We start from the raw sequence: 17,028 nt of genomic DNA, 5'->3' as shown, positions 1-17,028 counted from the left end.
AGGTGCTTGTTCAGTTACAGGCTTGTTTAAATGGTATTATTTACTTCACTTTTGTGGTATAAGTGCAAAATAGACCATGTGTGAATACTTCACCAGTGTTTTGTTTCTGAACTCCACCAGGGAATCCAGCGGAGAATCACAGTCACCATTATCCATGAGAAGGGCAGTGAGCTGCACTGGAAAGATGTGCGAGAGCTGGTGGTTGGTGAGTAAATGGTTTTGCATCTTGCTCTGTAAGGAAGAAAAACTATTGCTGGTAATTTCTCTTTGTATCAGATTCTGTCATTTTTATGAGCATTGCCTGTGAGAGGAGGATTTTGAAAAAGATCCAGAGGAAAAACTTAAATTTTGCAACTTCCGCTTAGAGCTGCTTGTTAATCACGTTGTCTGAAATGATATTTGGGAAAACAAATTCCTTTTGTGTTGCAGTTTGAATTTTAATTGATTCCTCCTCCTCCCCTTTTCAGGGCGTATAAGAAATAAAGCAGAGGTAGATGAAGCTGCTGTGGATGCCATTCTGTCTTTGAATATTATCTCTGCAAAATACCTGAAGTCCTCTCACAGCTCCAACAGGTAAGTGAAGGAAGTGAGCACTCCAGCAGGAATCTGAAATTTGTTTGACCGCACTTTTAAACTGACATCAAGGTTTGGTGCTAGAATACAGCACTGAAGTACAAGGACAATTTTGGGAGATATATTTATAGATGTGTGCATATTATTCCTGAAGCGAGCATGTGACAATTTAAGCTGGAGCCACACTTTGTAAATTCAACTTCATAATTTGTGGATTTATGCAGAGGTATGACAAGTTGAGTCCAGCTCCATGTCCCTGCAGTCTGGCAGGAGCAGGGCCCCTGGCTGAGGGGATTGTGGCTCTGTATGTCCCTCATTGCTATAAAGCTCAGACTCCACATGGTTCTGCTTCAGTGTCTGCAACCAAGTGCAACGAGGCAGAGGCAGAGGAGGGCACTGGGCACAGCCTCTCCCTGCTCTGACAGCAGTCACTTAACTGCTCTCTGGCTCTGTTCAGCTGGTGCAAAGCAGGAGTATCCCTGGAATGGGGCTCTGAACGGCTGTTTCCAGAGGGGAGGAAGGTTTGAGTCCATCTCTGCTGCACCTGCTGAATGCTGGAGGTGGGATCCTTCCAAGCACTGGAATTCTTCCTTCTCTGTTAGAGGCCTGGACTTGGAAACACCTGTGGCATTAAAGGTAGATTTGAGGTGCTGCTCCTGCCTATGGGATGCCTCTCTGCCACCTGGTGTCTGTAAAGGCAGGCAGGGACAGAGGGATTGGCAGTTATTATCTTCCGCTGAGAAGTGTGTATTTCAGTGTGTTTGAATTAATGGATAAATACAACTGGAAAATAGGGAGACTGTTGCTGGTTTCCTGTCTGATACTACTGGATTTGCAGTTGGAAAGCTCTGTGCTTTCTGTTCTGTTCCAATAAATTCCTCTATATCTCTGTAGTTTCCTATAAGGTGGGCAGCTTGGGTGAAGGATGAGTGTGATGAAGCTGTTGGCCATCTCGTCCCAAAATGCCAAGGTTTAAGTTGTGGGATGAGTGCGTGGTGGAATGGGATTGAGGCCCTGGTAAAGGATATGTCTTATGTTTGCTTCTTGTCTGCAGACTTGTTTGCTGCTTCCTGTGGGGTTTTTCACTTTGTTTTGTTTTTTAAGTCCACTTGTTCTGTTCCTCTCAGCTGTTGCTTTTCTGTTCTGCTTTTGGCTGCACTAACTGAAGCTCTTTCTATGTTTTTACAGGCTCTTTCTTGATAAGGATATGCCTAGGTATTTTTTGTTTGCTTCCTTTGTACATAAAGATTCTTGAAAATAGAATGCTTTATGTCCCATTTGTATTGCTGCCACTTCCCTCTTAGCTTTTACTGAATTCTGTTAGCACACCTCTTAGCTCTTCCAGAAGTAGTCCTCCTCTTCCTTTGTGTCACAGGGTTATTCAGGTACAGTTCAGTGGGGGACTTGTGAAGGTGAACTTTCCTTCACATGTGAAAGTAGGAGAATTTCCTTTGTGCAGTCTTTCTGATTCTCTTAATGTGCCATCAAATATAGACCCTTTTTGTAGTCCTTGCTATTTTCTTCCCTTGTTCTGTATCAAAGAACTAAATTTGGAATTTCTCACTGTCTCTGACTCTGTAATGCTGCTTGTTTGAAGTACCAAGCCAAGGGTCTGAATGATGAGGTTACTTGAATTGCGCTGATCAAATAGCAGTGGCTGCCATGTGACTGCTATTCAGCCACTGTTCTGGGGCTGGATTTGCATCTGAAATTTAACCATATGGTTGCACTCCTTGGTTTACCAGCTGGCAGAGGAGCCAGATGTGCAGTAGCTGCTCGGACTGGATTCCTGTTTCACCTTCCCAGTGGGATCACAGCCAGGCACATTGGCTGCACAGTCTGGGGCACTTTGCACTCTGTTTTCTGTGCTCTGCCTCTGGAAAAGAGAAGACAGAGTCTTCAGTGCTCCCAGTTCACCACCTTTCACTAATGCTAAGATCCACTTAAGAATCAGTTTTAACTACACATTTAACCTGTCTCTCCTGTGTTCCATGCTTTGTGTGTTCCAAGCTCCCTTTTCCTCCATGTGCTGTTGGCTGTGCTGAAAGGAGTTCGCACACTTCTGGTTTTTGTCTCCCTCTATTAACTACTGTAGCAAGTTCTGGTTTGGACAGGCAAAGCTGTGTATATTTACCTTCCTGGCTAGAAAAGATCCACTAAAATAACTGCCTCAAAGCTGTGCTTGACTTCATCTTGGTGTTTGTCCAAACATGATTTTACTGAAGAGGGTGGTAGTATTTCTGCACTGAGGAACATTTACACTTGTGTTCTCTCTCCATGAGGAGAAATCTTGTTTGGCAAATGGTTCAGAGCTGATGCCGAGGCTACATACAGTGGTTTTCTCATCTGTGAACAGACAGGTTTTACTTTCTCTTCCACCCTGAGAGTAGATCTGGAATTTGCTAAAAGTTTTGCAAGCAAAAAATTGCTTGCTGCTGTAACTAAATCATGATGAAAGTTTAAAACGTAAGGACTCAATGCAGATGTGTAAAGGCTTAGAGGACAACTGTGCTCTTTGCCTAATCTAACTCAAGGGAGGATTAGTACTTTACAGTGCTTCACAGTGTTTTTAAAGCTACCAATTACTTGGCCTTTAGATTATGTTTCTCTGTATTTTTAATAGAAACAACTTATTTAGAAGTAGTTTCCTAAATATGGTTCTTCAGATGCAAACAGTATCTAGCAGTGTTCTCACTTGACTGCTGGTCATGGTGCCTTTATGTATTAGCTTGGAATTGTGTAATTGATATCAGAAAAAGGGGATTCTTGGGAGCTCTATTTGAGATTGAACTCTTTGTTTCTGACATTTCTGCTCTTAGGCTGTTTCATGTTTCTTTTTGTTTTGCTTTGTATTTTGTTATTTCTTCTACCCCCACCCTGCTGTTTATCCTTTGTCTTTAGTTTCATCTTCTATTTTTCCGAGTTGGGAATTAGTACAGAAATTCTTCAGAGATGTAACTTATTTTAAAAAAATAATATACATGAAGCACTTTCTTGCTTTTAGTACCACATCATTTGGACTCAAAATGGGATAAAAGTAGCAAGGGGATTTGGGAGGAAAATTATATAGAGGTGATGAAGAATTAATACCTTCTGTTTCTGTTACCAGTGTGGAAAGGTGTGCTGAGTTCCTGAATAGGGGCATAGATCTTCTTTCCAAAGGGACCTTCCTGCAATCAGTCGCTGCCTGTGAGAAAGGAGAAAGCTCGTTTCCCAAGCCCCTGCTAGAGAGGGGAGAGTGTAATGATGCCTTTAGATGTGGTGATTTAGCTGTGCTGTGTGTGATGCTGTCTCTCACTTTCTGGTTGAACCTTCTGGATTGCTGGGGTAGACCTGTGGAAGCTTTTAGCTCCTCTCTTTCCTTGTACCAGACTGAAGAAATGTCTTACAGAAGTTTCTGTTAGATCTCCAAGTTTTCACTTGAAGCAAATAGGACAGAGAAAGAAATATTTATACTTGAATATAGGACTTAACCCTACCTAAGAATCGTCCTGATTAGCTGTCAGAAGCTGCTGGTTTTATAGGACTAGTACTTAGAGGGATCTCTTCTGTTGCTATATGTTAGTCCTAAAATACGGTGTAGAATGAGTGTTGCTTATAAAAAAGAATCTTCCCATGTACTTTTAAGGTCTAGCTGGGCTGAACTGCACCTGAAGCGATAGAAATTAATTTTCTCTGTTTAGAAACAGTTGTTTAGTACTGACTTCCCTGTAGTGCTAATGACAGCTTTTGTTTTCTGCATTCCCTCTTTTCTCTTTTAGATGAGTCTTTTTCATAACAGGCAATGGTCTCTTATGCCACACTGTTTGAGGTAGAAGTAAGTGATCTTGGAAATAAAGAGAAGGTTTTTGCTTCAGGTATTTGTTATCCACGTCACTGGAGGATGATATCAGGGAAGAAGAGATGCTTTAAACACTGAGTGATGAGAAGGCTGCAGAGGAACTCTTACTATTGAGCTTTTACTGTACTTTTTTCCAGAACTTTCTACCGGTTTGAGGCAGTTTGGGATAGTTCCTTGCACAACTCCCTCCTCCTCAATCGAGTGACACCGTATGGAGAGAAGATCTACATGACCCTTTCTGCTTACCTGGAGGTGAGACACCAGTGCTTTCCTTCTGGCTCTAAACTGTTGGAGGCAGGACAGAGTGTACCCAAGAGAAATAGATTCAAAATTATTTGAATCCTGAAGCCAGTAAAAGTATTTATTCATTTTCTGAGAACAGGGTGGAAAAAATGTACTCACACTTAACCTCTTGATGTCAAGGTATTATTGCCTTGCAGCACAAGAGAAACTGGTGATCTTATCTTTCTGAGCCTTGCTTTATCTATCTTTGTATCTGAGAATCCACTGAAATCAGTGAACATTGCTGTGTAAGTACTGGTATTACAAACAGTGGCTTAGCTCTTGGCTTTGTGTGCAAGACACTGTTGTTTTGTGTAGTAAAATTATTTCACTCATCAGATGCATCAAGAAATTTGACAGCTCTCTTTCACAGATACACATATGAAAACCCTTCACCAAAGAACCAAACAGGAACAAATTTCAAAAGCTGTCCCACTAAGGGCAGGAGTGTAACTTGGCACAGTTGGCTGCAGCCGTTCATTCATTCATTGCTGCTGTTCCTCTTAGCTTGACCACTGCATCCAGCCTGCTGTTATCACAAAGGATGTTTGTATGGTGTTTTACTCCCGAGATGCCAAGATCTCCCCACCACGGTCCCTGCGCAACCTCTTCGGCAGCAGCTACTCCAAATCTCCAGACTCGTAAGCTCAGTTAGAATTTTGGTGTTGATGTTTTTGGTCAGTATGTGTGTTTTCTCTACGAGGATGTAGTTTAGTTTTCTATATTTTTTCCTTGGAACTCTACCTACTCAGTCTGGTTTTGAATGTTCTTTCTTGATTTATTTCAGTGAAACTCTGATGGTTTCTCTCTTTACTGACTTCTTTTCCAGACTGACAGTTGGGAAGAGGGATCCTTTTTTCAAGCTTGCACATAGATGCCCTTGATCCTGAGCTGGAATTTACTGCAGCACCAGCTCTCCAAGTCCAGGGCAGGGTGGGGGGGAACATGGGGAAATGCCATTTTTGGGGATCTTGCAGTCTGTCCTGGCTGTTCTGTGCAAGAGTAGAATTGAGATCTAGTTTTAACTAAAAACTATACTTAAAATTCTACTTTGGGAAGCACTGAGCTAAAGCTGAAGCACTTTATTTCTGAAGATAATACATAGTGTGTTTTTGTTTCTTCTGCTTTCCTGTGAACAGCAATCGAGTAACTGGGATCTATGAACTGAGTTTGTGCAAAATGGCAGACACAGGAAGTCCAGGTAAGCAGTGACTGGGTGTTCCACTGATAAATATGAAATACTGCAGAAAATTTCTCAGGCAGAATGGAGTAAACATCTCTGTCCTGATCAGAAGCAGTTCCTGTGTTTCATAGGAGCAATGGAATGTTGCTATTCCATAAAACACTTACTCAGGCTTTTACTTTAGACTCAGGTCTGTGTTTACCATTGGTGAACAAGAATTCATGGGAAACTCAACGTTTTCTGACATGGGTAACTCAGGACACTGAGCACATGTACCTGAGTCTTAGACTTAGGGGCATCATCTGTGGCTCATAACTAACAGTTGAGACTGGGTTTTGCAGCAGTAGAGCTTTTTCTTGTGTTTTGAAGATGTTGCTGATTTCTGATGCAAGCTTCACCACTTGGAAAGAATGTAGTTCATGGTGTATCTGTGTATTTTTCTTCTAAGATGTAAAAACTGAAGTTCTTGTGTTGAATTAGACTGAACAGGAGTTGGATTATATCTTGCTCAATAGAAAATATCTGAATGAAGTAAGAAATCTGGACTAAATCAAGTATCTTTGGTTGTGTATTTGCAGTTAATGAAATCCTTGTGTTGTGTATTTCCAGCCAAACAGCAGAAGTGCTGGTTCTTTGCAAATTGCTGATTGTTTCTTAGTGACACCCCTCTGGTTATGGTTTTAACACATCTCGTGTTGTTTTTTACTGCTCAGGAATGCAGAGGAGGAGGAGGAAAGTCCTGGATACTTCTGTGGCATATGTGAGGGGAGAAGAGAACCTGGCAGGTTGGAGGCCCAGGGGTGACAGCCTCATTCTAGAGCATCAGTGGGAACTGGAGAAACTGGAGCTGCTGCATGAGGTGAGTAAAGAGATCAAAGTCAAGGTTTAAATAAATTCTCCCAGAGAGAAGATACAAAGTGTGTGTCTGGCTGCTGAGTAGAGACTTCAGCTCAGAATCTCAGTGTACTCAACAAAGGCAAATTCAATTCCCAGTGCCACTGTGAACTCCCTTCCCTGGGGAAAATTACTGGTATGAATAGTAAAGGATTCCTAAGAATTCAGTGTCTGTAAAATAGGCACCTTCCTGGAGCAGATGATACTGATTCGTTTTCTTACTAGGTGGAAAAAACCCGACATTTCCTTCTGCTTCGTGAGAAGCTTGGTGACAGCATCCCCAAGTCCCTGAGTGACTCGTTGTCTCCCAGTCTGAGCAGTGGAACCCTCAGCACCTCCACCAGCATTTCCTCTCAGATTTCCACCACGACCTTCGAGAGCGCGGTGACGCCCAGCGAGAGCAGCGGCTACGACTCCGCGGACATCGAGAGCCTGGTGGATCGGGAGAAGGAGCTGGCCACCAAGGTATGGCATGGGGCAGCCATCCTGCTGACAGCTGGGGTGCCAGAGGGGGGATTACAGGTCAATAATCCCCTATGACGAGCTTCTCAGATAGCTTGGTGAATAGCCAGTATTGTGAGAGTTTCATTTTAACATCTTGGTTAGTGAGATAAGCCACTCTCACCAGCCAGTGCTGCTGGGTAGGTTTGGGCTGTGGCTGTATCTCATTCCCCTGTGTTAGTGGTTCAATAAAAACTTTCTAATTTTATCAAGTGAAGCAATTATTCCCCTCTTCTTCTGTGATTTTTCACAGCAGTTTAGAATTTGTTTTTTCTTTCATGAGCTGCCAAGTGTGTCTTGGTAAATTACTTCTTCTGTTCAAATTTCTATGAAAATCTAAATATAAAGTTCTCCTCTGTGTCTCATTTGTTTCCCCTCACCCGCCCCTTTAGTGTCTGCAGCTCCTTACTCATACCTTCAATCGGGAATTCAACCAGGTGTACAACAGCATCAGCGATTGTAAGGTAAATATTTCATGTGATATGATACACTCCATTTGTAGTACAATAGCAGTGTTTTTGTAGTCGTGGAATCTGCTGATACTATGAAAAGATAAACCACTTTATATTAATTTTATTATTTTTTATTTTCAGTCCATTGGAAGCATTTGGCTATTCAGCATCAGGTTCCTTAGGCTACGGCAGGAATTGGAAATGATAGTACAGTTTCCAGTTCATTAGCAGGCTCTTACTGTCTTTCCCTACATACACTTTCCCTATGTAAAAGGGTAAATCGACTCTTCAAAATTCTGCCTGTAGGCAAAGGGAATACCCAGTTTCTAACTGGATGATACTGTATCCATTGAGGAAGTCAGAGTGTGAATAATCAGAAGTGTAGGACATTGATAATAACAAGCTGTGTCTGCATAAGTGGTGCTGTATTTCTACCCCCAGATGGGTTTGTGGTGATTTGTGCTAAAATTTGCCTACAGAGTAGGGGAATGGCTGATGGAAATGCCTTTCTGTTATCTGAGCCTTCCCTGCTGAAAGCCATGTTCAGCCAGGAGTGAGCATCAGCTACAAACCAGCCCTGGAATGCTTTCCCTGTGTTTGTGCTTGCAGCTCTCGGATATTTCTCCGATTGGGCGGGACCCGTCCGTGTCCAGTTTCAGCAGTGCAACCCTCACCCCTTCATCTACCTGCCCTTCTCTGGTGGATTCCAGGTGCAATTCAGTTGATCAGAAGTAAGTGTAACTTACTAAAAGGAAAACATCACTTTTCAGTGCTTCACAGATCTCTTTGCTGTTTTCTGGGGTTCTTTTTCCTCTTTCCTCTTTTCTTCCTTTCCTTACTTTCAGATACTTCTCTGTACAGCCCCCTTGCCTTACTTCTCCAGTCACTCTGCACAATTCTTTCTCCCCATTTTGTTCTTTTGAAGTGGTTTTTTTTCCCTTTGTGTTGGGGGAACAGTCAGATGCTTCTCGTTCCAGTGACCAGTGCATCTACTCTGTGCAGAGTCCACAAGTTTTTTCAGAGGTCTGTTGAAAAGGTCTACTAATAACGACCCAGAATAAACCAGTTTGGCCATTAATCTTTGTATATCTTTCTCAGCTGTATCTATACAAGATATTTTTGATTAAATTGGGAATACCTATGTAGTGAAAGGCATAATTTGTACCTTCTCAGTTGAACATCCCTGAGGGGAGGAGTGCTGAGGAAGCAGTACATTTTACATCAAACAGTAGTAGGAAGTATGTCTGTCTTCTGATTATGTTTAGTGGGAGAAACGAGGTACAAGTAGCAGGGAAACAACTTACTAGCAGTTATTACAAGTTTTCTTCCACAGATATCAAGGGAAAATGCTATTTAATATTGTACAAAAGAATCCCAGTGTCTTAAAATAAATCTGGGCTGGAGAACGGAACTTCAAGCTGGCCTTTAGATGCAGTTTAATTTCTGTTGTCACCTTCACTTGCTTTGTTGCAATTTACTTTTTTTATCTACTTTTTTTAAAGGACACCAGAAGCAAATTCCCGTGCCTCCAGTCCCTGTCATGATGTGGAACAGTTCCAGATAATTCCTGCAATAGAAACTTCCTATCTTGCCAGAGCTGGAAAGAACGAGTTCCTAAACCTCGTTCCTGATATTGAGGAAATCAGACCAGGGTAAGTTTTTTATTGTTGTGTGATCGTGGCTTCCCAAGAACCATCCCAAGGGCTTTCTGAGATTTGTAGGTTCTGTGTCCTCATTCCCATGAGGAGGGAAAATTAACAGGGGGATAGCAGAGCTGCAGAGTCCTCTATGATGGACTAGGGAAGGTTTTGTTGATATTTGATCTTTGCAGCATTCGTTCCCTGCATCTACTTAATGAACGGGATTTCCAGTAACTCAAATATGATGTTTGTTATCATCAAACCGTGGCTGACGTTCACTGAAAGAGATTTCTGGGGACCTTCTTGCTGTCAGACTTCTGCATAGTTGTTGAAAACACAATTCAGCTTGTTTTAGAAGAACTTTTTCAGAATACTGTTGCAGACAAAACATATTAAAGACCAAGTGTCTTACACAGTGTTTTGCAGTTAGTTGGGATACTCAGGGGAAAATCGATTTCTGTTTTAATGTGTGTTTGTTTTTTCCAGCTCTGTGGTGTCAAAGAAAGGATACCTCCACTTCAAGGAGCCACTCTCCAGCTCCTGGGCCAAGCACTTTGTGGTGGTTCGCCGTCCCTATGTTTTTATTTACAACAGTGACAAAGATCCTGTAGAAAGAGGAGTCATAAACTTATCCACAGCTCAGGTGGAATACAGTGAGGATCAACAGGCAATGGTAAAGGTCAGTCTGAGAGCTGTTGTTTTTTTATCCATAAAGCAAGAACGTTCCAAGTAGCAGTGCATCCATACCCTCAGGTGTGTCATCTCTGGTCCGAGGAAAATGGATCTGATTCTTGGAGGCATTGAGGATCCTGCCCACAAAGCTCCCAGTTTCTTCAGAGTTTCTTATGGTTTTGGACACAGTTGTACCAGAGAGTGACCCTGACTGCTGTCCCACATCAGATTGGCTTTTAGGAGCATGTGTTGGTACCATCACCCTGCATGTTGGGTTTTTGCAGCTTGCTTTGTATATTTTTTTGGGCTTGTGTGTTTTGTTTGTTTAAAAACAGGACCCCACAAAACAACACACACAAACATCCTGCAAGGAATCAAATGAACTTTACTGGTCCATCTCAGCAGCTCTTAAAGCCACACTCAGGAGTTAAAACTATATTTTGTAGAAGATAATGACTAATAGTATCCTGGAAATCACCAGTGAAACATAAATGAAAGACCTTAGGTCTTGTTGGTTTTAGGGATGTGATGGAGCAGAGAGGAAATGTGCATCAGCTTCTGTGCCTGTAGACTTTGTGTTTTAAATTGTCCTTTGTGTTCCAGACGCCCAACACGTTTGGTGTGTGCACAAAGCACCGTGGAGTCCTGCTCCAGGCCATCAACGACAAGGACATGAATGACTGGTTATATGCCTTCAATCCTCTCCTTGCTGGCACAATTCGGTAAGAGGCTGCTCCTGCGCAGCCAGGGCTGTGAAGGGACGTGGTCAAACCCGGAGGCAAATGGTTGGTTACAGATTTTAATCTTGTTCTGAGGAATTTGACAACATGTGGGAACTGGAGGAGGGAGTAGGGTAGGCAAAAAAACCCCTCAAACAATCAGAAAACAAACCAGCCCTGTATTTCAGGAGCTGCAGGGGCTGTTGTTTTGGCTTGAGATGTTCTGAACAGCCATTTTCAGTTTGAACATGTGTGGGATGCTACATTTGGAGGCCACAAGATGCTTTCCTTGTATTTCCATTTTACAAATTTATAAAGTTTCTTACTTCCTCTGTGCTGGACTCTTTTTAGGTTCTTGATTATGAGCTAAAGCAGAAATTACATTCCCTTTTTTATAACTTCTCTGGCAGCCTTTCCAGTATCACAGACAGCCCCTGCATACGTTTTACTTTCTTAACATATGGAGTAAACTAGAACTGTACCAGAGGATTTAAAAAAAAAAAAAAAAAAGGTGGACAAATTGCAGGGAGGGAGGAAAAAGAAACTTTCAGAATTCACCAACTACTTTTCTCTTTTTTTTGGTACAGGTCAAAACTGGCTCGAAGACGCACGGGCCAGATGAAGTACTGAGTCCATGTAATGTTCTCATCTGTTCTCCCCCCTCACCTCCCGATGGATAGTGTTACCTCTCATTTTCTCTTTGTGATTCTTGACGGTTTCTCTTGTATGTAATCCTGTGGCTTAACATCCCCTACCTTCCCCATTCCTTCAGCACATTTTCTAGGTATTCTAACCCTACCTTGTTTCTTTTCACCTGTACCAGAATTGTACTAGTAGCATGTGGCCAAACAAAAAGAGAAAGAAAAAAAAAATCAAAAAAATTGAGTGATTATGCACGACTCTAAAAAGAAAAAAAAATTTTTTTTTCTTATAACAATTGTTTTCCCATTTCAGCTGACCTTTTGGTGTCTGTCCCACTGTCCATTGTCTGTCTAGACTGCTACAGGGTTTTCATTCAATTTGTGACTTGGCAGTAGCCATTGGTTCCCTCAGGGCAAAGTTCCAATGCCAGGGAAAGATAAATTCTTTAATGGAGACTTTACCCAGCCAGGAACTGCAATAGCTCCTCAGGCTTTCTGGATCCAGCCTCTAAGTTGAACTCTGTTGAAAGCTGATATTGGACAAATCTATCTGGGCAGACTGGATTTTGGACTTTGTGCAAGTTTCTGAGTTTCCAGGGTCCAGCAGGCAAAGGCATGAGTTGGAAAAAGATAGGGAACAAACCAGGAGTGGCTGGCTAGAACAATCTGCCTTTAAACTCTTGCTGTGGGGGGTTGCAGGTGAATAGTGCTTGGCTTTCACTCTTTCCCAGAAGTTTCCATCAACACTCACTCCTCAGCCTCTGAACTGAGCTGAGCAGACTGTGCTGATATGAGGGGAAATAGACCACAGACTGAAATATTTGATAAAATCCCCAAAATTTCAGATGCTCAAGCCTTGTATTTGACAGATGGAGAGTGTTAAATGGAAATGAAAGTGCAGTTGGTCCCTGGATCACCATGGAGGGCAGATCTCCTCTTTCTGCTTTCAGTCCTGACTTCCAAGTTCTGCAGGAACAGTTCTCACCTCTCTGGGAAGAGGGTTGGGGCTCCCATGGCTGTGTCAGTCTGGTAGCTCTGTGGCATCGTTCCGAAGGGCCTTTTTGTGCATCCCTTACCTGTAATGCTCCCATGTCACCCCACCTGCCCATGGGAGCATCCAAGGTCTGTGGAGCACTTCCTAGACCCAGCACTGGCAGTGTTCTCCAGGGAGCTGCAGGACGCTTTCAATTCCTTTTGAAATAACTGCTGAGTGTCTCCTAATATCCCTGCTACAATTTTCATCAGCTAAACCCCACCAGATTCAGAGTTAATCCTTCCTGGGGAAGAGAGCAAGTGGATTCTGGTCCTGGTCAGTGGAATGTCAGCTGGGTGGTGTCAGTTCTTGACCTACAAGTGTAAGTTCTCCTTGTGGCCAAAGCTTGCCCCAAGAAAGAAAAGCAGAATGAATTTCCTTTTGGGGCAGTGAACTCCTCTCCCTCAGTCAGGTGTTCAGGGAGGTTGGGGATGTGTGTGTGTCCTTTACTGTGTTCCTGCTGTGTTAACCTTTCTTGCTGTACCTTGGGCACTGATAGGGCTGCCTGTGATGCTGGGGAATGGAAAGGGATTTCATCTGCACGGTCCAGCCTCTCAAGGGAGAGGTAAAAGGGTTTGCTCCACTCTTGCAGTAGGCACATTAGGCACAGCTCAGGAAGGTCATTTGGATTGAGGTCACGCATCAGCTGGTCATGCCATGCCCTGGGAGTTCTGTGGCCAAGTGTACGTGGGACTGGAATCTGTTGAGAGAGATTTTTGCTTCATGGGGTTTTCATCAAAGAGCAGTGCATAATGAGACCTCCTAACAGCATGGAAGGCAAAGGAGCAGGGAGATGGAGTCTGACACTTGCTAGGATACATCTTTACATATCTCGAGGGAGTTCTCAAGCTAAGTCATATGCTCATGCTGTCTCTCTGGTCCTCAGATTTATTTCAGAACTGGAAGCCAGAGTGAGGGAGCATCCTGGGAACCCAGGAACATGATAGGGATGTGGTTTTTTTGTTTTTTTTTTTCCTTCTGTTTTTGTCTTGTTTAACTGTGTGTGACTCTTAATACAGTGATGATATTCCTTTGTTATGCAATGATGATAAAGCACCTCCAGTGTGTGGATAAAACTGCTTGTCCTGCAGGAGGGCTCCTCACACTGCAGCTAAGCTGATCTCAAGAATTAGGTTAATTCTAAGCATTAAGTTATTGCTGCCATCACCACTGTTTATAATGACAGTGGAACCTGTTTGAGGAGGCAGAGTGATTGAGGTGGTGGTAGGTTGTGACACACTGAGAGCATTTTAACTTTTATCTGTTTCTTTTTTTTAACTAGAGGAAAACTAGTTTTCTAAGTCTTTGCTATGGATAAGCCAGAGGATGAACCAAGTGGATATAGGCATTGCACAGAATCATGATTAAGGGATCTTCCTTTAAAAGCAGGAAGAGACAGATGCTTACTTTATACAGAGCTTGAAGTGTTACAGTTGTGTTGCACAAATGTTACTCTTCTTTCTAAAAACTCCAAGCAGCTTCTGGTGACTTGAAGTCTGAGTGGATAACAGATCATCAGAAGACCAAAACTCTGCTTTTAAGATCAGCATCTCTTAAAGCTGCATAATCTGTGACAAACTAGGTCCTTGTTGTGTAGAGTTCAAATGGGCATTACTGTTTTCAGGTCTGACATAAAGGCAGACAAAGTTTTTCTGCAATTACTGAATGCTGCTTTGAGACATTTGGATTTCCCTACTTAAAACTGGACTGAAACCAATCCAAGTTTTCTTTAAAGAGATAACAAAGCAAACGAATAAACAAACAGAAAAAGTGAATTTCCATTCACTTCAAAACTTAGCCCAACATGTTAGAATTTTCTTTTTGGAAACAGAATGAGGAAGGAAAAATATATTAAGTTGCCTTCTCCGGACACTCCAAAGCCCACTCTTGGTTACCTGCTGTGTGTGTGTGGAGTCCCAGAGTCAGACAGCTCTTGGGACTCAGCCTCTGGAGACGAGGCACTGTGCTGTGGGCCTGCCAGCCCGTGAGGACACACACTAGGAGGGAGCTTGGTGGGCATTCCTTGGGGAGAACAAGTGTCAAACTGTGCTGTAGTTGGGCTTTTATGTTCCTCGCCAAAAGGAAGGAGAAAACGATCCTTTTTGTCCATTGAAAATCATGTTGGATCTTCCTGGGTATTTTAAAATTAAGCTAAACCTCCTACACTGTATTTTAGAAATGCACTTTAAGTACCTTTTTAAAGAAGATTCCTGTATTCTGGGAATACAGAAGAGAAGGGAGTACTATTTCCAGAGAGTATGATTTCTAGACTGCCGAGAAAAGGTTTTTTTGGTCAATGTCTAATAGTCCTTATTACTGATTAGCAAGGTATTTCAAAGTAAAGACTTTACTTTTTGCTGCTTGTTATCTAATTTACAGGGATTTAATTTTATGTAATGTATATTTATACATCTGTAATTAATTGCACATTAGATAAGAAAGAGGATTAGCTTCGGTCTAACACCCACTGGTACTAAGCAGCCGACTAATAACTGCCTGTGCACATGCATCTGCCTGGTACTCCTGCACACCTGAGTTCGTGCTAGTTTGTGCTTGGTGGGTGTTTTTGCTGAAGATGCAGCTGTTGACCTGCTGCTGGGAGGAGGAAGGATCCTGCTGCTGCTCGGGAAGGGTTTGCTGAATGTCCCTACAGATGGGTCTGACGTGTGCGTTGCATCTCTCCGTTGTAGTTCCTAACCCCAGTCTGTGGTCTGGCTGTAGTGTCTGTAGCAGGATGTATTTAACTTCGCGCTTCCTTGTTTAAAAACATCAGCTCTTCAAGAACAGGACTGACTTTTTTGTTCAGAAGGCCATTTATGTGTTCTGTGTATTTGAAACCAAAACTAGTCCAACACTAACCAGATGGTTGTGTCCAATGTTATTGGGAACAGGATTTAAGTTGCTGGGATCAGCTGTGTATTCAGAAAACTGGTGTGGAGCTCCTAAGTCTTCAATTCTTAATGTTGCCAAGTGAATGGGCTGCCCCTGAGCAGTGCTGAATTACCTCTTGCTTGCCTGGAAACCAGGGACTGGAAGCAGAGGCAGTCTTGAATGATCAGCACTTCCCAGGATCAGGTCTTAATTTTCCACTCTGCTTGTTCATACTTCATGTGCAGTTGGTTATGGCTCCCGAATTTGGACATTAGACATGGTGTTCACTGAAACAAATCCCTTGGAATTGCGGTCCCCATGTCCCTGTTAATCTCTCTGTACACAAGGTATACAAGGTATATGCTGTATAAGTGGCCTTCTTGAACAAATCTCTTTGCAAACTGATTTCATCCCAGCGAAGGAGTGTATCAGCAACACTGTACATTAATTTCAGGTTTTCATTTTCTTATTTTATTTTGTAAATATATCTGATATTTGGAGCTTGAGTATACAAAATGTAAATATAGTTCATGTATTTGTACTAATTCTGATCCATTTGCTGTATAGCCTTAGGTGTGCAATGCAGATATCTTAACTGTGTATGGTAACCTTGCACCACTGAATTGTTAGTGAACGAGGTGAAACAATAAAGGTACAACCAGTGCATTAGCAGATAGAATGTGTGCTCCTTTCATTATGATTTAATTACTTGTGTCTTATGTCGATTACTTGTTTTTAAAACCTGTCCTGAACAAGCCGATGGTTTCATGAAAACAAATTTATCTCGACTTTCTTGAGAAAGAAGGGGAAGGGAGGCCCTGCTTATCCTCCCTCATCCTTTCCCCTCTGGTATGTTATGCAGCATTTCTAAATGTTTTTTGGATGCTTTCAAATGATTATTTTGCTTGAAAAATAAATTAGGCTTGTCACAGTGCTGCCAATACTGAACTCGCTTATCTGGGGGTGACAGTTGGAAATGAGAGGAAATGGGTGAAATCAAACCATCAAAACACAACAGCAAAATTGGAACTCTGGGAACAAAGATGTTGTCAGGGGACCCCTGTGAATCATTCCTGTCTTGGTCTGAAGGTGCAAAGTTCTCTGTAGCTTTTAAAAGCCACGGACAGGGCATTCCCAAAGCATTTAAGTCCCACCAAAATGGGTCAAAAACCTCCTGGAACTTTAAACGAGCTGCATGGTGACACAATACCTTTATCAGGCTGCTGGCCTCCTCAGTTCTTTATCTGAAAAGCTGTTGTCTTTGCTGCTGGGGCTGATGCCGTGGTTTTTTTCCGATTATGCACTTGAGTAACCTGTGAACTTTCTCTGGTGGCTCTTCTGACAGGTTAATAATACCTCATGGAAGCTGCTCTGTTTCACTGCTTTCTGATTCATTCACGCTTAGTGCCCAAAATTAAGCTGAACCAAAAACTTGATGGGCCAGATAGCAGCCGGTGATCTTGTTTAGAAAATAATTTATATAGAATTTAATAGAAACTACGGTCTCAAGAGGTAGATGTGTGTTGACCATACATCGGCTGTCGTGGAGCAAAGGTCCTGAAATTACTGTCACCCCACTGCTCACGGAGGGGCAGGTTTTTCAAGTTTTGGCTGAAGTTAGGGCACGTAAAGACAAACGGGTAGCGGTGATGCCTGAGGAGCTGACTGCCGCCTGGGACGATGTTCAGCGGCAGAATCGAGAGCCAATTAATAATAATTAGAGAGA

General features: G+C 42.5%; 1 protein-coding gene across 20 annotated transcripts in view; it reads left to right on the top strand.

The window, feature by feature from the left end:
- The window catches only part of KIF1B (kinesin family member 1B), an 82,499-nt gene extending 66,523 nt beyond the window's left edge, over positions 1–15,976 (top strand). For 11 of the 20 annotated variants that reach the window (XM_048326051.1, XM_048326053.1, XM_048326054.1 and 8 more), the window contains 14 exons: positions 121–205; positions 468–573; positions 1,762–1,788; positions 4,552–4,666; positions 5,204–5,337; positions 5,836–5,897; positions 6,593–6,738; positions 6,999–7,238; positions 7,667–7,738; positions 8,336–8,457; positions 9,229–9,378; positions 9,853–10,045; positions 10,642–10,760; positions 11,345–15,976. In XM_048326051.1, coding sequence (XP_048182008.1) covers positions 121–205; positions 468–573; positions 1,762–1,788; positions 4,552–4,666; positions 5,204–5,337; positions 5,836–5,897; positions 6,593–6,738; positions 6,999–7,238; positions 7,667–7,738; positions 8,336–8,457; positions 9,229–9,378; positions 9,853–10,045; positions 10,642–10,760; positions 11,345–11,387 — 1,614 coding nt within the window. In that variant the 3' untranslated portion in view covers positions 11,388–15,976. The remainder of the gene's footprint in view (positions 1–120; positions 206–467; positions 574–1,761; positions 1,789–4,551; positions 4,667–5,203; positions 5,338–5,835; positions 5,898–6,592; positions 6,739–6,998; positions 7,239–7,666; positions 7,739–8,335; positions 8,458–9,228; positions 9,379–9,852; positions 10,046–10,641; positions 10,761–11,344) is intronic. The other 9 variants (XM_048326058.1, XM_048326052.1, XM_048326067.1 and 6 more) reach the window with 1 other exon arrangement.
- Positions 15,977–17,028: the final 1,052 nt, after the last annotated feature.

Source organism: Corvus hawaiiensis, chromosome 22 (assembly GCF_020740725.1).
Source record: "Corvus hawaiiensis isolate bCorHaw1 chromosome 22, bCorHaw1.pri.cur, whole genome shotgun sequence".
NCBI lineage: Eukaryota > Metazoa > Chordata > Aves > Passeriformes > Corvidae > Corvus > Corvus hawaiiensis.
The sequence above is the reverse complement of the archived record's forward strand: the minus strand, read 5'-3'. Positions and strand labels throughout refer to the sequence as shown.